Below are 26,107 nucleotides of genomic sequence, written 5' to 3'. Positions count from 1 at the left end.
TGTCTGTATAGACAATACAAGTTACAGATGATACAAGTTATTTTGCAATTTAATTTATTTGTTTTCCACGTTAATTTGTGTATTGTTGTGCTGATGAAGGGTTTGTACCCGAAACGTCCATTGTCTGTTTGGTTCCCATACGAAGCCTCTCCATTTTCACTCTTTCGTTAGTATTTCCACGATTACCGGCTTCAGGCAGCCCCTACCGTTTTCTTACATGTTGAGGAGGATTCACGGTGGGATTTCGGTTACATTGGAAAAAAATTATCATTTTACAAACAATATTTGACATGAATTTACTGACTGATAATCTCAATCAATTCTTTTTTATATTCTTATGGAAAATAATCATGTTGAGTTTTAAATACCTTCATCTGCACCTCGTCATCACAGCCAAGAATAGACGGGTAGATAACCACGCCTCTCGGACAATCATCATAATGTAAACAATGGCAGTGATTGGTACTACACTACACAAGTTTTACTATCGATTGTATGTGTTTAAGTAAAATACCCACGGTATATATACCGCTTATCAGTTGAAGCAAGACAGAAAACGATGTGTAAATTTAAACGTTTATAATCTGATCGAAAAAATCATGTGATAACTAGTCACCCATTTGACGCTATTAAAACAATAACAATGACCCGAGAGAGGTCAATTTCATTCACGTTTCTCTTTATAAACAACTAACTATCTCTGTTTGTCGGGGCACTTGTGGGGTGTGTCACAAATTCCATATTTTGATTTGTCAAAAATCTACGGGTTAATTGTCCTCTTGAGCGTCTCAAAAGTCTGAGAGCTAAAATCGGACTCTTGGCGTGCTGTTCCACGACTTCACGGAAATGTTTTTATGCGCTTGTTCGGTATCCAGCGGGCATAATATGTAATCCTAGATTTCTCAAACATGATATCCGATTCTTCACTATGACACTCCAAGCTAGTGGCTGATTGTATTTCCGGTCTCAGCTGAGGATCCCCGCCGTACTAGGACAAAAAAACCCCACAAAAACATGTGTATTTTCAACCCAGATAAAAAGTGGAGAGCAACATGGAAAGAGAAAGCATATACAGGTGGGTATAAAACACAGCAAAAGTGATCTCGCCTCCCACTATGGGAGTCAGAAGACCCTATCAGTGGTACTGGTTGTGTAACATCATAAAGTAAAGCTATATTGATAGATAGGAATATAGATAGATAGATATAGATAGATAGATAGATAGATAGATAGATAGATAGATAGATAGATAGATAGATAGATGGATGGATAGATAGATAGATAGATAGATAGATAGATAGATAGATAGATAGATAGATAGATAATAGGTAGATAGGTAGATAGATAGATAGATAGATAGATAGATAGATAGATATATATAGATAGATAGATGGATGGATAGATAGATAGATAGATAGATAGATAGATAGGTAGATAGGAATATAGATAGATAGATATAGATAGATAGATAGATAGATAGATAGATAGATAGATAGATAGATAGATAGATAGATAGAATATAATAGGTCCTTTTATAAAAAACGTTGAGCACTATTATTTCATGTTTTGTGTGTGTTTATAATGTACCTATAGATAGATAGATATGGTTGAGAGACTACTACTACTACTACTACTACTACTACTACTACTACTACTACTACTACTACTACTACTACTACTACTACTACTACTACTGCCACCACATCATTACCGCCACCAATATTACGTACGATAGCCACCACATCATCACAACCACTACTACGATTACCACCATGAAATCCTCATCACAACTACTACTACTATAACGACTACCACTAAATCACCAATCACTACCACTACAGCACCATCACCACATCATCATTATCACTTTTAGTAAAACCACAACATCCACATCATCACTTACTACCACCACCACATCATCGTCACTACCACAACTACTACAACCAATACCACCACATCATCATCACTACCACAACTACTACAACCAATACCACCACATCATCATCACTTCCTCTACAATTACAACCACAACCACCGCATCATCATCACTATCACTACTACTACAATCACCACCACCCCCCATCACCATCAGTACCACTATAACCACCGCCACATCATCATTATCACCACAACTACTTCAATCACTATCGTTAGGTTATAGAGCTTTAATTAATTTGTAAAAAGGGACTCTTTTGGGGAGGATATTTAACGTAGTGTTTACATATCGGTAACAACAAGAGATGAAGTGAGTAGAAAAGTGCCAGAAGACAATAGAGAATAACATTTTTTCGCGGCGGTGATGGGGTTTGAACCTGCGACCTTATTGGTACGACAACTCCGCCTGGCCGGTGAGAGCGTGACTCTACCGTATGAGCTATCCACGAACACTAAAAAAATCGTATCAAACTCAGGTCATTCATTACTAGAGCTCTCTCTGACCGACTACTGGAGACCGCGGGTCCAACACACAACAACCACCGCGAAGTTAGCTGGCCAATATTCTTACATATCGTAAACTATGTCCAAATAGATAAGCTTTTGTGGGAGGACATTCTTGTGAGCCAAATTTTAAGTTAGCGTCTGTATTCTATAATTTCATGTATGATTATAAATAACAATATGAAATTGAATGTAAGCTTCGATTTAATAAACGAAAACAGATAATGTGGACGTTTCGGGTTTCCCCTTTATCAACAAAACAGGATGAATGAAACACTACAGACGAATGAGATAATATGAAAGGGACGTTGTTAAGGTGAATGTATGATTATATAATATCAAAATAGGTTTGTAAAATCATTGCCTATTTATTATTTATTGTTTATAATACAGGCATTTTATCTGGTTACCTCATGTTTTCTCTATTCATAGGATGGGTGTAAAACAACCCATTTGGATTTGAATAGGTGTAGTCTCATAATTTCCCTTTGAAAGGTAGGGGGTGTAAAACCACCCCACAGGATCCAAATATGAATATTCTATTGTTTTATCTCTTTACTGTCATGGATGGGGTAGTTTTACACCTCATCATAATATAGGAACAGGGTCTCAGACATTTTATACCTACATAATTCAAAATTTATTACACTGATGTAAATGATACTTTGTGGTCACAATTCTCATATAACAATTGGCGATTACATAAATTTTCAATTTTCTAGCTCAAATAACTTTTTTAAATTATTGGTGAAAAACATAGGGCTGGGGTGTAACCATCCCCTCCCCCCCCCCCCTTCCCCAAAGAGTGAAATAGGATTAATCAGAATATAAAGGTTTAAGATTCGTCTGAGGGTCAGTTATAGCTGGCTGGCGAATATTGTGAATTTTAAAAAAAGCAATGCATAATTAGTCGGAAATAATTTAATGAGCATAATCATAAAAATGGCTGGCCAAAAACAGTAACAACGAGTTGAGTGACGTCAATTTCACTCCCTCTATACAAAAAACATGTTGCCTTCCCAACAGCAACACAAGTCTTGTCATAGTCCTAACTTTTTAATTCCCACCAGTTTTCTTTTTCGGAAGAATGTAGGTATTCAGTTTGGCGTTGAATTTGATGGCATTTACATTGAAAGGAAATTATAGGTAAGGGTGTAGTGTAGTCGTTATATTATATGCATGGGAAACAACCCCGTATAAGTATAATTTTGATCGTAGCTATCATATTAGTGAGTTATGTCCCTCGAGTAGCAAACTGCTGTTACTGTGTGTAACTTGACATCGGAGGAGAATAAAGTCATGTTCTTTACAAGTTTGTCAAGCATTGCTTGTTACTAGAATCTAACCCAGTTCATAATAAACTATTACAAGGGATTATAAACAAAATCACACAAATAACGCACATCAAAACTGAAGCCGAGTGTATTGACGTCTGCTAATATTGGCCTTTGAACTTTGACATGGAAAAGGAAGTCGTCATTTTAACACAGTAGGGAGATTTCTCACGATACTGTTTGGTTTAAAGCTCCTAATACCAATGAGGTTCAGTAGTGTAGTGGTTATCACGTTCGCCTCACACGCGAAAGGTCCTGGGTTCGACCCCCAGCTGAACCAGACTATTTTTTTTTCTTCCTTTTCCTCTACAATCTTTAATCTGTTTCTCTTTTCATCGCACGCTCTCCTTTTTTGAATATTTGCTATCTTTTATTTATTTTTATTTTTTTGTTGGTGTTTGTTGCAATTGAGGTGTTGTCAATATTTATTATGCCCGTGTGTACACGCAATTTCCAAATAAGTGCTCTGGATTTTTGGGTGTCTCTTTGGATGTAGCCCAAGCAAGAAGCTTATAATATGAATATGATCATATTATAAGCTTCTTGAGGTAGCCCTATATTGAAAATTGAAAAAAAAAAGAAGATAGAAATAAACTTGAGTGTTTGGAGCGAATTGTCCATTAAACTAAATTAATAATAATAATAATAATAATAATAATAATAATAATAATAATAATAATAATAATAATAATAATGATGATGATGATGATGATGATGATGAAGATGATGATGATAATAATAATAATAATAATAATAATAATAATAATAATAATAATAATAATAATAATAATAATAATAATAATAATAATAATAATAATAATAATAATAATGATAATATCAACAACAATGAGAATGAAAACGATGATGATGATGAGAATGAAAACGATGATGATGATGATGATGATGATGATGATGATGATGATGATGATGATGATGATGATGATAATAAAGACATTGTACAAACATTTATATTACTGCAGTAAAAAAAACAAAACCAACACAATAATTTGTTTTCTTTCTTTCTGTCTGCTGTTAGGTTTTTCGTTGTTTTTCTGGGGTTTCTTTTGTTGTTGTCTTGTAGCTTTGGTTTCTTTTTCTGTTGTGGGAAAGGGGGTTATTTTGCTTTGTTTTTTTTTTTTTTTTTTTTTTTTGTTTTTTTTTTTGGTTTGTGTTTGTTTATTCTTTTTGTTTTGATTTGATGTTGCTATTTTTCATGTTTTTTTTTTTTACAGAAGCAGTGAACGCTTCTCAGTAGCTTCTAATCAATCAGATTTGTCAGATTCCTTGATGGCCGTTAACCGGGAACTTGACAGTGAGGGTTTATGAGTGGACATGAATTTCCGCTTTCGGTTTCGTGTCAACAAACAGCCACGAAAACAAGTTTGTTGAGTGAAACCTTTTTTACTTTAGGTTTTTTTTTTTCTTCTTCGAGGGAGGCACATTGTGCATCAATCGAAATGGTTTCCAAAAATATTGTCTTTATACATCCTGACCTTGGCATAGGTGGAGCAGAGCGATCCATGATTGACGCAGCGCTTGCTTTGAAAACCCGTGGACACCATGTTCAGTTTGTTACCAGTCATCACGATCCTTCTCACTGTTTTCAAGAAACAAAAGACGGCAGTTTTAAAATAACGTCTGTTGGCGACTGGCTTCCTCGGAAAATATTCAATAGATTCTATGCTTTATGTGCTTACATTCGTATGATATACGCTGCATTATATTTAGTGCTTTTCAGTTCTATCGACTACGACTTAATTTTCTGTGATCAAATTTCCGCGTGTATTCCTATTCTTCGCTTGAAAAAGACAAAAATCATATTTTATTGTCATTTTCCTGATATGTTATTAACAAAAAGGACAAGTTTTTTCAAAAAGATTTACAGGGCGCCCATTGATTTTCTTGAGGAAAGGACAACTGGTATGGCAGACTGTGTTTTTGTAAACAGTAAATTCACAGGTTTGTCTCAATTTCTAACTACTTAATTAGTAATATCAACAATTACAACCCTTCAAGTTCAATCCAAACAGTTTTAACAACTACTAAGAGATTGTCGTTATTCCCAGACATGTCTGTTTATAAGTATGGATTTTTTTCCCCTTAGAAATTTGAAGCTTTTACCAAAAAAAAACCGCTGTGACACCTGTCTGGGGATAACGAATTTTCATTATCCCCAGACGCATATTTGAAACTCCGCTCTTTTAAACAATTATCCACATTCCAGAATATGGAATGTTTCCAGATGCACATAGAAATAAGGAAAGTTAATAAAATATCTATAAAAACATAAAATTAACCAACATTAAAATCAGTTGTTACTACATATACACAATATGCGTCGACTTCAAAGTGGGTGTCATGGCCGAATGGTTTAGTCGTCTGCCCTGGAAGTTTGACCATAATCGACGTTTGGGTTCGAATCCTGGTAACGTCACTTTTTTTTTTTTTTAAAATTCCGTCTTCTTTTTACAGAACGTTGAAAGGGGTAAATGTCCCATCCATCCTCCCCCCACCTCTTTTTTTTATTATTAAACTCTCTCTCTCTCTCTCTCTCTCTCTCTCTCTCTCTCTCTCTCTCTCTCTCTCTCTCTCTTGTTTTTTTCTAGTTTCTAGCAAATATATTCGTCCCCACTCCGATCTCAAATAGTGTCTAAAAAGAATAAATAATTAAAAAGCAAACAAACAGAAATATTCAGAGAGCGACCAAATGGTCACATAGAGGAGAAAAAAAAAACAATAATTGTTTTAAAAATAAAAACAATAATTGTTTTAAAAATAAAAACAATTTAAGAAATTCATGCTCAGAAACGGAACATTTACATAAAGGTTTAGCAAACAAAAAACTCTTAAGGTTTAGGTCAAAATATAAAAAAAAAGAAAAAGAGAGATTTCTCTCGGAGCAGGGAATAGTGTTAACAATAATAATAATAATAATAATAATAATAATAATAATAATAATAATAATAATAATAAACAATTATAATAATAATAATAATAATAATAATAATAATAATAATAAAATAATAATAATAATAGTAATAGTATGATAATAAGAGAATTAATAATAAAAATGATACTATTATTGATAATAATATAATAATGATTATGATGGTAATAGTAATAATAATATCAAATATTATAATTATTATTATTATTATTATTATTATTATTATTATTATTATTATTATTATTATTATCATTGACCAAAACAAATAAAAAACAATAATAGATCTAGAGCAAATTAAATAATGAAATAATATTATCGGAGAAATAAACAATTCAACTGATTAAAAAAAACTCTTGCTCGGAACTCGGAACAAAAGTGAAAACAATGAAAATCAATTGGGAAGAAAGAAAGAAAAAAAAATGAGTGGTGGGGGGGGGGGGGGGGGGGGGGCGGTCGCGACTGGGTCGAATCTGTGCAGCTAAAAGGAGTAAAATGAAAGGTGGCCTTACCCACTGAGCTGCCTATACACACCGCTATCGGAAGATTTTAATTTCATATATGAGCTAAACATTTTTCCACCATTTTTGCTTCCTTGTTTTGGTAGTTATTTTCATCTCTGATTCGAATAAAAATATGTTGTTGGATCTAGTTTTGTGGACGTGTGATACTAAATTGTATCGTCTTGTGCGAAGCAGACAGGAAAATGACAGGTGTGGGTTTTGGGCTTTGGGGCGAACAACACCATGGCCTAGGAATTCGTCCGCGACATAAAAATTATTCCCGGTCGTCCCCAAAATTGTGGCCAGAATGAGCAAATTATAGAAACAAGAGATGATCAATAAAGTTAACAGGTAGGTAGGTAATGAAAATTTAAATGGTTGGTGGACTATGAACAGATTTGATGATTAACAACTTTCTTCCTGGTTGAAAATAAAAAGTTGAATTGCCAGTTTGACGTTTTCAGATCAAAGTAACAAAAGAAATTTCATTGATCCATTTGCTTTAAAATATTTTTTTTATAAAGAGCTGGATTTGACATTTGATCACTATTTACTTTCATCTTGTGTTAAATATCACTTGATATATTAACTGTTTTGGGACACAACCACTAGTATTTTTTCCAGAATATTTGGTATTTTTCACGCCTAGTTTGGCATTTTGCATAAAATCTTTCTGCCCACTTGCTACATGCGTCTGGGGATAGTATCCCTAGACAGGTGTCTGGGGATAACAAAAATTGGTTATCCCCAGACACCTGTCTGGGGATAACGAATTTTTATTATCCCCAGACAGTCGTCTGGGAATAATGACAACCAAAAAAAAAATAAAAGATCGAAGTGACTAGTTCTTCGAACAGTTTCCGTTTTCCGTTCTCGAGATTTTTTTTTGTAACCTATTTTCAAGAGTTCTGCACATCTTTCAACTTTCATCATTCTGACCGGGAGGAAGCCCGTTCTGAGCCAGATATTAAATAGAGAATTTGATATGTCTGAATACTATACTCAGATCAATTAATTGTGGTTGGGGCAACGTTCCCCGACTATACTTAATTTAAAAGTGCTTTCAGCAGATATTGCGAGAGAAATAGTTATGTTTTCTCCAAAGATTGGTGGAAAACGGTGGAGTCAGTGAACCGCAAGATCCAGAATCCTGCCTCACATTTCAAGTGGGAATTTACATACCAGATTGTGACATTCCACTGCAAGCACTTTGGTGAGTTCACCAGCAAAGGATAAGGGATTCGAAAAAAAACAAATGTAAGTTTGAATGTTTATAGATCTAGATTTATTTACATAATGATAAAATTTGGACTTAGATTCATATAGATATTTGTTGTAGTTTGATTCGAGGTTATTTTCTTTGGTCAGTTTTTAGCACAACACCAACAACAGTTGAGTGTTTTTGTAACATTTATTTTGGTGTAGAGCATAGGTATAATGCTGGAAACAGGTGTAACTCAATTTTCAAATCTTAAATTACATTATAATTAAAAAGCAACCATTGTCGGCCGTCGCAAACTGTTTTATTCATATGCTGATTTAAGCTCTTTACAGATTTTGTACCATGGTGTGGGACCAGATAAAGATATAATAAGGCAAAATATCTAAATTATGCGACAGGGACACGACTAAATGTAAATTATGTGACTTTCCCTGTTGCTGCAAACACCTGATTATGTGGTTCAGCCTATAACTAACAATAGAACACTGTATTGTTTAGCTCCGACCTTCTTCTTTGGTACTTAATAATTAGGTCTGCTGCATGGCTGTCATTATTCCAAAGCCATTTTATTAGAGCTCAGAGTGAATCTGTTGTTTAACTTGGAGGCGTTATTTTCATAGGTGAAGATTTTGCTTTCATAGATTGACCCTTTGGGGAGTGGGTTTCAGTCCCAACTTCTTCCACTCTGTTCACTTCCAAGAATGAGAGAAAAATGGATCCTCAATGGTTGAATTTTAGTGCAGTCCGTAAGTCCAGTTAGACTGCTTGTTGATGGTCTATTCCCCTCCCCCCCCCCCCCCCCACACACACACACATGGCGACCAGTGCATGTCAGCCTGCAACCCTATTTGCAACATCGTACTCGAATTAATAATTTTTTTTAAAATGTAGCATTCATTGACAGATTTTGTTTTAAAGTGTTGGGATGATTGCAATTTTCAAGTAGGATTGCTCAATTTTTTGTTTATTATTTTCAGGTCCTATAAGATTGGCTGTAAGAATTCTTTATGACTGAGTGCTGACTGCTAGAAAGATTGTCTCGAGATTCGCCACCTTGAAACTGAGCATAACCATCCAGTTGCAAGCGGAATTGGTGAATTTTACCAATGGAAAGAGGAAATGAGGCGATAACAAAGCTGTCAAGAACAGGAAGGAGACCAAAGATTTCTTCAGATCTAGATAGAGACCTTTTTGAACATGGTAATGGAAGCAGACGAAGTCGACCAAACCAGGAGAGGGATGATCAAGTAGACCGAGGACCAAATTGAGGGTCAGCCCAGAAGATGTTTGTCATGAAATTGTCAACAATATAACTTAAATTCATACTTCACTTCAGATGGATGGTCTAGCTTCTTGAGTATCCTTCAATTCAAGGAAAAGAAACTCTATACCTGCCCTATTTATTCTCACTTTGACGACCAAAACACTGAAAATGATTTGCTGTGACAAGTCTGGTTTGTGAACAGTGGTTTCATTTTCAGTGTATTGGTATGACAAGTGAGAATAATCCGGAGGATATGTGAACAATGTCAGTTGCTCTATTAGTCGTTGATCTATAGTAATCTTGTTCCTATGCGGTTCACTTATCAGTAAAGTACTGGGTGGGGTCTTTGACCTCCCATGGTGGGCAGGAGGTCACACTGTGTCTTCTAACCCCTCTTGTATCTGTTTTCTGAGTTGCTTTCTGTCTTCGTTTTGGAACGTGATTACAAGGTAAACACATTTGAGTGTATGGACCTGTGCTTATGTTTGGATCAGACTTTTAGATGATCTCAATCTAAGTACATTGATCGTTTGCTTTTGGAATTTACACCCGTTTCCTATTGGAACTATTCTGCTTCGTCTTTAATTCTCAGTCAATTAACTGAAATCAGTCAATTTGTCAAATTCAAATATTTAAAAAAAGGAAAGAAAGAAAGAAATAAATAAAAAAAGAAAGAATTCACAAATCGTAGTCCATGACCGTAATGTAATTAGGAGTGTTCCACAGCGCTACGCATAGCTCATGGGGACCGTTTATATTAACGATGTATATATTGCCAAGACTAAGCGACGCTTTTTATAAAAGGCGTGTCTGAACACTTCCCTGGGTATTTTCACACATCCTTCGTTAAATTATTTTTTCACTTTCCAAACCCGTCGTGATCCCAACTGTAGCCAATTTTAACTGAGCCACCGAGCGATAAATTTCACTGTTTCATCTAAGCCAAAATTGACCACATTTACCTGGCGAGTCTCAAAACTATGATAAAGTAAAATTGCGAATCCAGAAGTACGTTATGTAGACACCTTCAAATCGAAAGTTAGGATAGATTGCTACAAGCACATTTCGATTGCCTCACGTTGTAAACAAACTGGTTGATCGTTTCTTCACTGATTTAGTACCTGATTATAAGGAACAATGGTAAGTAGCCTAATTAATTCCCGTGCAAATCAGGACGTTTTCTGCCATTGTTTTGCTCAAGCCCAAGCGAGCTTGCTGTTTTGTGGCCATTTACCTTCATTTCGGTTCTTTGAATTTTTCCGCTACGCCTGCCGAAGTTTCTTCTTGATAATTCACTTCTACTTAATAATTCAGTGTATTGGCCTGAAGTCATATTTATTTAAGTTTTTTTTTCTGTGATTTACTGATTGAAAATCAAGTTTGCTCATTGCTACATTATTCTAATGTTCTCACAATGGCTGAGCTGTTCGTGGATCGCAATTCAATTCAGACTTGTCGAGCATCGATAAAGATGTGAGGAATAAATTCAATTGGTCATGGCTAGAAGTTAAAGATGATAATGATGATTATTTTTCTATGTCAAAAAAATTCCAGAGGCAGGAATATGACTTTGATGAAGTCATCTTTACCTGAATGACATGCTTATTTAGCATTCCTTCTACATCAAATTATGGCAGTCATACTTCCAGTAAGAAATAACACCCACCATTTTAATGTATTGTATTTATCACTCTGCTCTCCAATGATGCCCTTATTTTTAAAAAAATAATTGAATCTTCAGTTTGTCGAGTTTCAGTCAATTTTTATAGAGCTCATTTACAGGTCTCGTCTTACTTTTTCATGTGTCCTAAATCTATAACTTTTATATTTCCTTGAAATTTGATTGGTGATCACCAGTGCCAGCTATCTCTCGGGGCCACTAACGAACCAGAAAGCGAGTAAGTGTAAGAGGCTGGCGTTGTTGTTTACCAACCATGTTTGAGGATGTTTTGTTCAGTTAATGTGTTTTGGTCTTTGTATTACCATTCTGCCATAGTGAGGCACTGTTATTGTTCCCAACTGGGACTGACTATCCACTGTTCAATATCACCATTATGCCACAGTGAGGCTCTTTGATTGTTCCCAACTGGGCCATTTATTTTGTTGGACCAAAGAAGATTTATTTTGTACCAAGTTGGCCACTGTGATGTCCAATATGTATACCTGGCTTTTTGTTTGTTTGTTTGTTTTTTTTCTTTATGGATATAGGTCATATTATAAGAGTTCCAGATACCAAACAGTTGGTATTTGTTTCGTTGCTTTTATAAAGATTGAAATGAAATTGTAGCTGTAACTATGGCCTTTCATGGTTTATTTGTTTATTTATTACTTTTTGTTTTGGTTGGATTTTATAAATTGTGGTATGTGGCTTTAGGATTGAATCATTCATAGATGACTTATATTTGCACATGTAATTCAATTTGCTTATTACTTTTATTTATCTAGTTGTCTAATTAATTTTTTTTCTTCGGTATTAAACTTTTTGCTTATTTGAAAGGTCAATTGTTTTGATTTAGGTTTGTTTCTCTCTCTTTCTCTGGGCGGGATTCCTGACCTCCCACAATGGGCAGGGAGGCCCTTACTGAACTTTGTCCTCTATCCCCCTGTATCTGTTTTCCAATATATATGCATTCTGTTTTGGTCTTGGGATGAGATTACTTGGTTTAGTCCTGGCCGGGTACTCTAGCTGGGAGGGAATCAAGAATTTTGGGAGATGATTTTTTAGTCTTGTAGATCAGCTCTCTGTTGTGCACTATATTATGTTTTGTTTGTATATTTATGATTTGTAACTTTGATAGTGTTCCCCTGTCATACCTTTTCTTGGGTGTGTTAATTCTAATTCTTGAACTTTTTACTATGCCATTTTCTTCCTGTTTATTGGCACTTATATTACCTTAACGTGCTGAAGTGCCGTAAATTCCTTAAAAACAAAAATAAAAATTACTCTTTATTTTGTATGACGACTTCCTCTCCAAGGGGGGAGGGGGGGGGGGGGGGGGGGGGGGGGGGGCTAAAAAAGTCCAAATTTTCGATGACGTTATATGCGAACAGTCCCTTGCTCTGGAGCATTTTAGTGTCGATAACTTAACTGGAATTATTTTAAGAGGGGGGGGGGGCATAGCTGTGAGCTCAAATTAGAGCTACCAGGACTGAGAATCTTCCGCCTAAAGGCGGATTTCCGCCTAAATGATGGTTTATCTCCGCCCATCCCCATCACAATTCCTCCTTTTTCAATTTTTTTTTTTTTGGATAAATAAACAGTGATTTTGAGAATTTATCAGAAATTTTCCGCTGAATTTGCCGTGTCAAACATTTTCCTCAAAACCACAATATCACCATTATGTCTTATGTCATATTTTGACACCTGTGCTCAATATCGTGAAATTCGGTGACGGTCCTATTTTTTTTTACATCGGGCCAGACAGAATGGCACCAGATGTCACAATGGACACAGAAGGCGAGTGGTGTAATTTGATTAGCTAGTTGATGGTTGAGGGGGGGGGGGGGGGGGGGGGGGAGACAAATGGGTCGTAGGCCTTTTTGGATTCTCTCTCTCTCTCTCTCTCTCTCTCTCTCTCTCTCCCTCTCTCTCTCTCTCTCTCTCTCTCTCTCTCTCTCTCTCTCAACCACCCATTAAATCATCTGGTTATACAGAGATAATATATTAGAATAAAGCAATGGTGATCGGCTTAGTTAACTACTCTTTCTTTTTGCCTTTGGACTATGGCTTTAAATTTGAGAGATTATTGGGTTGTATTTATAAGCTGAATAACCACTAGGTTTCGGTACCCTAACAAAGATATTGTAACCTGCTTTATATAGTAAAATCCAAAACAAAACACTGGCCTTTTATTTGAATAATATTGTAGGCATTTAGGGACAATTCATTAAATGTTTACAAATAGTAAATTTATGTCTTATTATAAGAATGGATTTGTAATAGTAATATACAATTACATAATACTAATATAAAACTATGTTCCTGTTATTTTTACACTTTGCTTATGTTTGATCGATAGACCGAGACATTTTCTTCCTTTTTGACAAATTCCTATTATCATCACTGAATAAAAACACTCACCAAAATCACTACATCAACATCTCTACCACCACTACTATTATAACCACCACCACATCATCCCTACCACCACTACTACAAATAACACCACAATATCCCTACCACCACTACTACAAATAACACCACAATATCCCTACCACCACTACTACTACAACTACCACCACATCATCATCTCTAAGACTAAGACCACTACTACTAAAATCACCACCACATCATTATCCCTACCACCACTACCACATCATTCCTACCACCAAAAGTCCAAAGTTTCGATGACGTTATATGCGAACAGTCCCTTTCTCTGGAGCATTTTAGTGTCGATAACTTAACTGGAATTATTTTAAGAGGGAGAGGGGGCATAGCTGTGAGCTCAAATTAGAGCTACCAGGACTGAGAATCTTCCGCCTAAAGGCGGATTTCCGCCTAAATGATGGTTTATCTCCGCCCATCCCCATCACAATTCCTCCTTTTTCAATTTTTTTTTTTTTGGATAAATAAACAGTGATTTTGAGAATTTATCAGAAATTTTCCGCTGAATTTGCCGTGTCAAACATTTTCCTCAAAACCACAAAATCACCATTATGTCTTATGTCAAATTTTGACACCTGCGCTCAATCTCGTTAAATTCGGTGACGGTCCTATTTTTTTTTACATCGGGCCAGACAGAATGGCACCAGATGTCACAATGGACACAGAAGGCGAGTGGTGTAATTTGATTAGCTAGTTGATGGTTGAGGGGGGAGGGGGGGGGGGGGGGGGGGGGGGAGACAAATGGGTCGTAGGCCTTTTTGGATCTCTCTCTCTCTCTCTCTCTCTCTCTCTCTCTCTCTCTCTCTCTCTCTCTCTCTCTCTCTCTCTCAACCATCCATTAAATCATCTGGTTATACAGAGATAATATATTAGAATAAAGCAATGGTGATCGGCTTAGTTAACTACTCTTTCTTTTTGCCTTTGGACTATGGCTTTAAATTTGAGAGATTATTGGGTTGTATTTATAAGCTGAATAACCACTAGGTTTCGGTACCCTAACAAAGATATTGTAACCTGCTTTATATAGTAAAATCCAAAACAAAACACTGGCCTTTTATTTGAATAATATTGTAGGCATTTAGGGACAATTCATTAAATGTTTACAAATAGTAAATTTATGTCTTATTATAAGAATGGATTTGTAATAGTAATATACAATTACATAATACTAATATAAAACTATGTTCCTGTTATTTTTACACTTTGCTTATGTTTGATCGATAGACCGAGACATTTTCTTCCTTTTTGACAAATTCCTATTATCATCACTGAATAAAAACACTCACCAAAATCACTACATCAACATCTCTACCACCACTACTATTATAACCACCACCACATCATCCCTACCACCACTACTACAAATAACACCACAATATCCCTACCACCACTACTACAAATAACACCACAATATCCCTACCACCACTACTACTACAACTACCACCACATCATCATCTCTAAGACTAAGACCACTACTACTAAAATCACCACCACATCATTATCCCTACCACCACTACCACATCATTCCTACCACCACTCCTACTACAACCAACACCACACCATCATCCCTAGCACCACTATTACTACAAATAACACCACATCATCCCTACCACCACTATACTACTACTGCAACTACCACCACATCATCATTCGTCATTCCTAATTCCACTATAACCACCACCACTACTTCAACCACCACCACATCATCATCCTACTACAACCACCACATCATCATCCCTACCACCACTACTACTACAACCACCACACACACATCATCCATATGACCACTACTATTACAATCACTACTACATCATCCATACTGCCACTACTACTACAACCACCCCCACATCATCATCGCTACTACAACCACCAAATGTTGTAATTACACTTTCAACTTTTGAAATTCAACAGTGTCGTGTCAAATATTGCTGCGAGACAAATTTTGGATCACATCTCAGTAAATTTTAGTGAAATTCAAATTTATAGGTTATGGTCACATGGATGGGTCATGATCTTCACGATGAAAATTTCCTCCTTTTTTGTGACCAGTCATTCTCACCCTGGCTACATACTATTATTATTGTTATTATTATTATAGTGATTATTATTATCATTATTATTTTTATTGTTGCCAATATAATTATTTCAGTGAAAATTAAGTTTAAAAACCCCACTTGAACTATTTTCATTTTGCTTTAGGTGAAGTGTTTAACTCGACCTTTAAAAGTCTGGACCACATCCATCCAGAGGTCTTGTATCCAATCCCTGATTTTGCTGCCCTGGATAAGTCTGTGGACCCGCCCACTCCTGAGTTGATGCCAACCAAAGCGAGCACCATCTTTCTGTCCATCAATCGATACGAGAGGAAGAAAAACCTCAAGTTGGCCATTGAAGCTTTTGGTGAGTGTAGCAGAAAGAACTCTCATACTGATAATTTGTCAGATGCCCCGTAACAGAAATTTTATGGTCATCTTCGTTCTGAATCTGAATCTGAATGTTACTGGAAGTCGACTCAATTCTGAGTATTTGTATATGAGAAAGTTGATGATTGCGGCAGCCATTGTTGGTGTTTAGGTTGAAATAGTTTGATAATCTTCGCTTGATGGTGTCTAAATCTGTTGTGTTCACACATGATTCGGGAAGAGCGTTCCAGTCTTTGATGATGCAGGATACAAATGAATACTTGAAGATGATTAGATTTGCAGATTGGTGTTTTAGTGTCTTTGTGTGGGTTTTTCTTTGAATGCGTGATTTTCGCTGTATATGTAGTTGTTTTGATGAGATGGCTGTCATGTTTTATCATGAAACTTTTACAATTTTATTATACATCTATATCCTCCTTATCCTCTTTATACATACATGCCTGCGATGCATTCCAAGTTTCGAAGCCTTAGTTTTACTAAAAATCAAATTTGCCAAAAATATAATAAGATAAACAAGAATAAAACAAATAACCTATTACTGTGGATGTGCTCATAAGAAAAAAAAATTAAATTAAAAGAAATACAAGAAGACATGGGTAATGATAATGGCGATACTCAAGATTCTATATATAGAATATGAAACTATGAAATATGGCTAAAACTAAAAAGTGGAGACATTCTGCTATGTATTTTGTATGAATGCTACTATTATTCTAAAGTTTAACCACAGGTATATTATTGATAAAAGGTAGCCCTGGTAGTGATTTTGTATTTCATAGAATGCACCCATTTTCACCATTTACTTTTTTCATCTTTTTATATTCTCAACAGGTAATCTCTTGGAGAAGTGTCCTAATGCTGATGTCCGTTTAATCATGGCCGGTGGATATGATCCACGGGTTTCTGAAAACGTAGAGTATTACGAAGAACTCACCAGCTTTGCTGATGAATTAAAAGTGGCCGACAAGATAACGTTCGTCAGGTCTTTCACAGACGCTCAGAAAAGGACACTACTCAAGCATAGTGATTGTCTAATATACACGCCTGAAAACGAACATTTTGGAATCGTGCCTATTGAAGCCATGTATATGGAGTGCCCTGTGATTGCTATGAGAAGCGGCGGGCCCCTTGAAACAGTAAAGGATGAAGAGACTGGATTTCTCTGTCAGAGCAACGCTGACGATGTCTCCAATGCAATGTTAAAGTTTGTTAATGAAAAGCAACTCTCAAAGACTCAAGGCCAGCAAGGAAAACGGAGAGTGAAGACGATGTTTTCCTTTGCGGAATTCACAGAGAGGCTCGATAAAATTGTAATTGGTCTCACTGAATGAGTCGCACATTGTGATACATAGAAATTGGAAAGATTTATGATTAGCACCATTATTATAAATCGTTGAAGTTTAAAGTTGAGAAGTGTTTTCTTTTTAGTTCTTTAACATTGGTAAATCTGGCCCCGCGTTTTTTTGCACAGCTTGCAACCGCAAAATTAGGGAAAATTTTCTGATTTGCATTGCAACCGCAAAATCTGTACGTCTTGCAAATTTTTGACAAATTCTTTGATTCTTTTTATTTTAATTTTGCTCTGCTGATGTTGAAAGGAGTTTTTATTTGCACAATATGATTTTAAGTCATCAAAGCAGAAGTTTGTGCCAGACAACCCTGAAAGCTTTGGTTTGTCTTTATTATAAACAATTTCATTTTTCATTGACAGCAATTTTGTTTTCCCATCTTTGTGCCTATTTCCAAATCAGCATAATTTCTGGCAAAATTTGCCATTTTTTATGCCAATGCCATAATTTTGAGTTTGAAATTGCTTAATTCCGCAGGGATATTTTATTACATGGGTGACATGTAGTTAGTTATATCTTTTTATATTCTCAACAGGTCATCTCTTAGAGTTGGAGAAGTGTCCTAATGCTGATGCCCGTTTAATCATGGCCGGTGGATGTGATCCGCGGGTTTCTGAAAACGTAGAGTTTTGGGGCAGTGTGGCTCAGCGGTACGGTCTTCGCTACATACCGGAAAGGTACCGAGTTAGATCACCCGCCGTTGCGCTGTGTGGCCTTGAGCAAGTCACCCAGCCCTAGCTCAATTTGCGGCGCTGCACTGCGGTTGTCGCCTGGGTTATTCCAGTCTACACTTGGAATAGTCCCTAGAGTTGTCTGGCACAGTGCGGCTATGTGGTCTCGTGGTATGACACTCGCTTTCGGATCGGAAAGTCCTGGGTTCGAGCCTCGCACTTGGCGCATAGTTGAGTCCTTGGAAAAGGCTCTTTACTCACATTCTCTCACCGTACTCAGGTGTAAAATGAGTACCTGGCCGGTAACAGCGTTGTCTTTGTCCGAAAAATTGTAATACACGTATCGCCTAACAGGCGTTATGTCCCGTCCTACATGTTAAATGTTGCTGTTGACCAGGGACCCCTTGTAAAGCGCTTTGAGCACGTTTAGTGGATATTGCGCTATATAAAAGCTCAATTTTAGAGACAAATTTCTCCTATGGGAAGAATAAAGGAAAATTTATTTATTTATTTATTTATTTATTATTTTATTAGGTGTGATACAACATATTTAGAAACCTGCAAAATTTACTTATTTTCTTCTTCAACATTTTGAAATATTTTTTTCAAAAAAACCGCAGGATCAGGTATATTGACTATATCTTGACCAGCCAACATAGGAGTGGGCCCTCTTGATTTTGAACATCATTATTGTAATGATTATTACACAGTTCCCACAAGGCTTGGAAATTGGGAAAAGATCGGGAATTTTATAATTTTCTTCCCAGGTCGGGAAAAGGGTCACGAATTCACTAAATTGGAAACATGATCTGGAGATGGTCAGGAATTAGTTCAGGCCTTTTTCAACACTACCACCACCACATCATCATCATCACTTCCACCACTACTGCAACCACATTTTCATCATCACCACTACTACTACAACCACCACCACATTATTATCATCACAAACACCACCACAACAGCCACTACCATCATCATCTTTATCATCACCACCAATGCTACAACCACCACCACAACAGCCACCATCATCTCTATCATCACCACCATGACGTTTGATTGGGAGGGGATGGGCCATTGTTGCTCAACAGTCTGGTCCTTGCTTTGTACCCGAAAGACACCTAGTTTGAATGTCCACCGTGTTATATGGCAGTCAGCAAGCCACCTCTTCCTAGCTCAATTTGTGGCACTGTGCTGCGGCTAACACCTGAGTTATACCTGTCTTCCCTCTGAATGAGCCCTAAGACATATTTACGTACGAGGATGAATAAAAGGAACTTCATTATTATTTATTTTATTGTTATGTTACAAGGGTTTGTGTGTGTGTGTGTGCATGTGTCGGAATGTATCACAACATTCATTTATCACTGTAGCCAACCATGAGCATAAATGGTGAAGTGATAAGAATAAGCAGAGTTTAGTGGCAAAGTGATAAGAAAAAGCAGAGAGGTGTCTTTCATGCGAAACAGCGGTGGAGCCTGTGAGTAGCTGTGGGTGTCTACATGTGTATTATAATGTGCATACACACATGCAGTGTAGATAGATACACACGATACACACATGAGTAAATGTCAATGTCATCAGTGAGTTATCAGGGGTCGAAATCACTGGGTGCAATTAAATAAACAAATTTTGATCATTTTTTTCATGAGGAAAAAATTCGGGACATTCAAATTAGTTCGAGGAAACCGTGCTGGAGGGTATCAATTTTTCCACCACATCATCATTATCATCACTGCCACCACAACGACATCCACCAACATATCATCACTACTACCTCTGCAACTACCACCATCACATCATCATCATCATCACTACCACCACTAATACAACCACTACCACCATCACTACCACATTGTTATCATCACCACCACTAACACAACCACCACCACCAGATCATCATCATCACTGTTGTGATGTTTGATGCGATATAAATATTTGGATTAACTGGATAACACTTTGGGATGATATCAACAACTTTATTCAACTAACGGTTTTACATAAGAGGAAGTAAACAATAACAAAGATTCTACTTTCGCTTTTATATTGAAGTGATTCCGTACAATATTAATATCTAGGTAATCTTTAAATTTAAGTGGTCCCCTGTATATTTACTATCCAATTACTCACACACATATATCATGACATCCCTCTTCTTTAGAAGAATGAATTTTGACTTAATATTAGTTATGAAGAATTACTAAGATTAACATACACACAGACATATCCATGGAAATAGGAGTAATTTAGTTTTAGATCAATAATTCAAGGGGTTTAAAATCATTATGTCATTACATTGTTTCTATTAGTACACTATTAAATAAATGACCTAAGTACATATCATAAAGTTCAATTTGTTATGGATTCTATTCTATTTGTGCCAATCCACTGGATTAATGTTCTCAAGATTAGTTCACATCATATATTGTTTCTGTCTTGTCAGGTAATCCTTTTCGAATTCATGTAATAGTAATATGTAATATGTGCCTAACTAACCACACAATAAGAGATATGTGCAACTATCTACCGCACATATTTGTCAGCTCTAGTAGCTTTATCAAGTGTCTAGGTTGCACTAGCGTTGTTTTTGTGGGTATGTGTGGACGCCATTAATCTTCAGTTTGATTTCACATCCCTAACAATTGGCCATGCCTAACTACATTGTGTACTTTATGGGTTTTCTAACACTGCGTCCACTTCTAGTAGTGTATGTTTGAGTTTGAGATGTGGGGTGTTCCTGTGGAGACACGTTGTCACCACGAACAGAGGTGCGCTCGTGCACTGGCTGTTCAGACGATGGGAGCTCGACCATCGTATTCGTAGATTTTTCAGCCTCAGAGTTACGTTGGTAGCTTTGTGGTTCAGTAAGAGGCATGTTGCTTGTCTTTGGCTTGTCGTAGAATGGTACATCTCTGAGATGGTTTCGGTTGCGACGAATATTTTGCCCTTTGTTAGATAGGACAATGTATGATCCGGGATGATTGTCTTGGTTGATTATCTTACCAGATTCCCATCTGTTTGTTGATTTGTTTTGGTAAACGATTGGTTGGTTGTTGCTAAGAGTTTGTAGGGGGCGTGTTGCTCTGTTGTAGTAGAGCGCTTGTTGTTCTTTACGTTGTTCGAGACTTTTAATTGTCTGTTGTATTTTTGTTGGGTTTGGTGGGTTTACGGGGGAGACCATCGGCCAATGTTCGATTGAATAAGATTTGACCAGGAGATGGTCTGTTGTTATCAATTGGAGTATTACGGAGAGCAATCATCGATAGAAAAGGATCAGAATTAGTTTCAAGTGATTTTAATAATGTTCGTTTGACTAGTTTAAATTGGATTTCGATGAATCCATTACTTCTAGGGTAATGAGGAGAGCTGGTTTCGTGTTGGATCCCAAAAGATTTAACGAATTGTTTGTAAGCATTTCCACTGAAGTGTGGACCATTATCTGATCTTATGACAACTGGTATGCCATGTTCACTGATAATTTGTTTGGTTAGATTTGTTATTTTCTGACTGGTGCTTTGACCTTTTGGTATTTTCTGTACAAAGGGGAATTTTGAAAAGTAGTCGGAAATAAGTAAGTATTCATCTCCTTTCAAATAGAAGAGGTCTGTCCCAATAGTGTGCCATGGACCAGGAGGTGTCTCTGTCTGTATTAGTGGCTCTTTCTGTTGAGTTGGTTGGAGTGATTGACAGATTCGGCATGATTTGGTGATATTTTCAATATCTTGGTTAATGTTTCTCCAAAATACTGAGGTTCGAGCGCGTAACTTGGTTTTTTCGATTCCCAAGTGAGGCTCGTGTAATTTACTTAGTATTTCATGTTTCATTGATTTTGGGATGATAATTCTTTGGCTTTTTAAAAGTAAGCCTTCTTCGAGACCAATTTCATCTCTGTAGTTCCAGTAGGGTGTTTTGTTAACATAGTGGTTTCTTGTATAGTTTCTGGCCATCCTGTGTATCCTATTTCTTTCAGAGGGTTCAATTCATAATCTTTCGCGGCTTCTTCGCGTATTCTTTGTAAGATGTTGTTACTAAATTCTGTCATAACTTGGTGTATTTTGACATCCATGTCTTTTATTTGATTATTTGTTTCAGATGAAAGTCTTGATAATACATCTGCTACTTTCATTTCTTGGCCAGGAATGTATTTTATTGTGAGGTCATATGGCTGTATTCGGAGTAACATTCTTTGTAGTCGGGGTGGTGCTGCTTTGAAATTCTTCAATTGGATGGTACTTAGTGGTTTGTGGTCACTCTCTACAATGAAGGTTTGTCCGTATAGATAAGTATGGAATCTTTCGCATCCATAGACAACAGCAAGTAACTCTCTCTCAATGTTTGCATAACGGCTTTCTTCATCTGATAAGGCTTTGTTGGCAAAAGCTACAGGTTGACCATTTTGCATTAGTGTGGCACCTAACCCTTTCATTGAGGCATCAACTTGAACTGTTATAGGTTTTCTATTATCAAAGTATGCCAATGTTGTATGGTCTGAGATAGTTTGTTTGATTTTGTTGAAAGCTGTTTCATGGCTGGCATTCCAAGCAAATACCTGATCTTTCTTGATAAGATCACGGAGGGGGGCTGTCAGATCACTGGCATTCTTTATGAAATTGCTCATATATGTTGTAAGTCCTAAAAAGGATTGTAATTCTTGTTTGTTTTGAGGTGACTTCATGTTTTGTAATGCAGATACTTTGTCTGGGTCAGGTTTAGCGCCATCTTCAGTACATATTATTCCATAAAATTTTATTTCTTTTTGTTTTATTTTACATTTGTCTGGATTTAGTTTGAGACCTGTGGCTTTACATTGTTGTATCATTTTCTTAAGATTTGTATTATGTTCAGCCTCATCTTTTCCAAACACAACTATGTCATCGCGTATGCCAATAACACCTTGACAACCTTCAAAAGTCTGATCAATTTTGTGCTGGAAAATGTCTTGGCTCATTTTTAGACCAAAAGGCATTCTCAGAAATCTGTAGCGGCCAAAAGGAGTATTGAATGTTGTTAATAAGTAACTTGATTGGTCGTCTAACTCAATGTTCCAATATCCACATTTGGCATCAAGGATCGAAAAGAACTTTGCACCGCTTAGTTTAGGTAGTATTTCTTCTAATGTAGGTGTGACATAATGTTCTCTTTTAATGGCTTTATTTAGGTCTTTGGGATCTAGACATAGTCTTAATCTGCCATTTGCCTTTTCTCTATAAACGAGACTGTGAACCCAGCTTGTTGGGGATCCTGACCTCCCATAGCGGGCAGGGAGGTACATACTGTGTCTTCTATCCCCTTATATCTGTTATCCAACATGCTTTCTGTCTTTGTCTCGGAATGAGATTACTTGGTTTTGTCCTGGCACTGGCCGGAATCCTAGCTGGGAGGGAAACAGTCAAATGCATAGTTATTGTTTTGGGAGATGAATTTTTTTTCCTTGTAAATCATCTCTCTGTTATGTATTATTATTTTTATTTTGAATGTATAATGTGAGCATTTGAATGTGTTCCTCTTTGTTGGATTTTGTGCTTGTGTCTGTATGAGACTTGTAGGTGATTTCAAACTAAGTACATTGGTGGTATGCTCTTGGAATCTACATCTGATCCCTATTTGTTCTCAATTCCCCTTTGTCTTACTTTTTCTTGGGTGCTTTAATTGTAATTCTAGAACTTTTTACTATCCCATTTTCTTCCTTTTTACTGGCGCTGATATAACCTAAATGTGTTGCAAGCGCCGTAAAACCCTTAAAAACAAAAACAAACAACCCAGCTGGTGGGCTCTCCTTCTGCTACTTTTGTTATAATGTTCGTTTGGCACATTTCGTCTAGCTCCTTTTTTATTCTTTCTTTGAGAGCAATTGTTATTTTCCGTTGGGCATGAATGACTTGAGGCATATTGTGGTCAAGATGGATTTTATACTGGCCTTTAAATTTTCCTATGCCATCAAAAACATCTGGGTACTGATCTATCAGCTCTTCTTTATTTTGTATCATTGTTTCTCGCTTTATCATGCAGTTCATCGTAACAAGTTCCAATGATTCTGCTGATGGTAGCCCCATTATTGCAGACCCTGCATCTTCTGTGACATATAACAATGCACTGTGCCGTATGTTATTGTAGTTGCAGTCTATTATACATGTGCCAAATTTTTTGATTTTATGTCCACCATATCCTGTCAATACCTTTTGTGATGGTGTGAGAGAATTTGGGTTTCCATTGTTGTCTAATTGTTTGGGAAACATTCTCTTGTACAGTCTCAGTGGTAAGGCATTTCCTTGTGCCCCTGTGTCGATTTTAACTTTGAGAGTTGTGTGAGATGTCTAGTAATCTGGAAGGTCGACATTGATCTTTGCAAAGACTTCGTCTCTTTTGTTTGTTGCTTGTTTTATTGATTCAATTGAAACGTATTCAAATGACAATTCTTCAATATCTTTTTGCATCTCATGCACAGCCTTCGACTGATTGAATATCAATTTGCGGCACATTTTTGAAAAGTGATTTGGCTTTTTACAATAATTACATATGTTTTTCTTGCTGGACATGTTGAAGGGTGGTGAGGTGGCCCACCGCAGTTAAAACAATGGCTACTGGTTGGGTTCATTTGGTGGACTGGTTGTCTCGGTATGTTATTTGTTGTAGGTTTTGTACCCCATTGGGCACGCTGTGGCATTTTTCTGAGCGCGTTGATATCATCAGCATTGACACTAGATGTGTTTAGAGTCATATTAGACATTTGCTGACTCGTTGCTTCGATAGATCTTGCTATTTCAAGTGCTTTGTCTAGTTTTGTGTCTTCTTCTTGTAGCAATCTTTCTCGTATTTTGTCGTTTCTGGTACTGAAGATAATTCGATCTCTTATCAAAGAGTCTTTCAGTTCACCATAGTCACATTCTTTGGCAATCAGGCGTAGATCTGTGACGAATTGGTCAGTTGTTTCTTGTTCTTTCTGTGTTCGTGAATTGAAACGAAATCTCGCCATTATTGTGTTTTTCTTTGGCTGGCAATATTCTGTAAATTTTCTGAATAGTGTATCTACATCCACATCATCTGGGAGGGACCAGGTATTGTAAATATCTCTCCCCGATTGACCAATGTAGAGCAGAAAATAGCGAGTAATTAAGATTGTACTTCTCTTTCTTAGTTGTTACTTGACCTTCTTGACACTATGTTGTGATGTTTGATGCGATTTTACATAAGAGGAAGTAAACAATAACAAAGATTCTACTTTCGCTTTTATATTGAAGTGATTCCGTACAATATTAATATCTAGGTAATCTTTACATTTAAGTGGTCCCCTGTATATTTACTATCCAATTACTCACACACATATATCATAACAATCACTACCACCGGTACTGCAACAACCATGTTGTTGAATTAACGTAATAATGGGATTTGAATAAAACTATGTATATGCCATTTTTGTTACTTTTAGATTGTGTAACTGAGAATATTTTTAAAAATCAATTTTGAAAAGGGGGTGGTTGGATGGGAGCATCACCCTTGAATCATATACCTATGATGTTTGCATGGGTGTACGATCCGATAGTGATGTCGTTTCTTCTTCTCTTTACTAGCCTATCCTGCTTCTTTGGTTTGTGATTGTATTTTTGACAGGGGATATTTTTTTTCTGTAAATCTTCTGCTTGTTTGTTCTTGATTATTTATAATTTAGCTTATGATATCTTTAGGTTATGATTTTGATTTACATTTGTACTATTTTTGTTAGATTGCTTGTTTTTTTTTTTTGTTTCAGCGGTCTCTCATATAACCTCAATTGTGTTGGAAGAGACCTAAAGCAACAAACAAAAAAATTTTGAAAAGGACCAAAAATCTCTCGGGAGTGAGGATAGAGCACA

At 36.5% G+C, this 26,107-nt stretch overlaps 1 protein-coding gene and 1 non-coding gene across 2 annotated transcripts; both read left to right on the top strand.

Moving 5' to 3' along the window:
* The first annotated feature begins 3,980 nt into the window (after positions 1-3,980).
* Trnav-cac (transfer RNA valine (anticodon CAC)) lies at positions 3,981-4,053 on the top strand. The gene has a single exon. It is a non-coding gene; the product is annotated as a tRNA-Val (tRNA).
* Positions 4,054-4,974: 921 nt separating this feature from the next.
* Positions 4,975-25,682, top strand: LOC144959980 (alpha-1,3/1,6-mannosyltransferase ALG2-like). Its single transcript, XM_078892880.1, has 3 exons — positions 4,975-5,732; positions 16,011-16,211; positions 17,066-25,682. Exons 1-3 carry the CDS (start codon positions 5,096-5,098, stop codon positions 17,563-17,565), a joined length of 1,338 nt encoding a protein of 445 aa, XP_078749006.1. The 5' UTR covers positions 4,975-5,095; the 3' UTR covers positions 17,566-25,682.
* Positions 25,683-26,107: the final 425 nt, after the last annotated feature.

Source organism: Berghia stephanieae, chromosome 14 (assembly GCF_034508935.2).
Source record: "Berghia stephanieae isolate SIO BIC M18660-M18661 chromosome 14, UCSD_Bste_1.3, whole genome shotgun sequence".
In the NCBI taxonomy this organism is placed as follows: domain Eukaryota; kingdom Metazoa; phylum Mollusca; class Gastropoda; order Nudibranchia; family Aeolidiidae; genus Berghia; species Berghia stephanieae.
The sequence above is the reverse complement of the archived record's forward strand: the minus strand, read 5'-3'. Positions and strand labels throughout refer to the sequence as shown.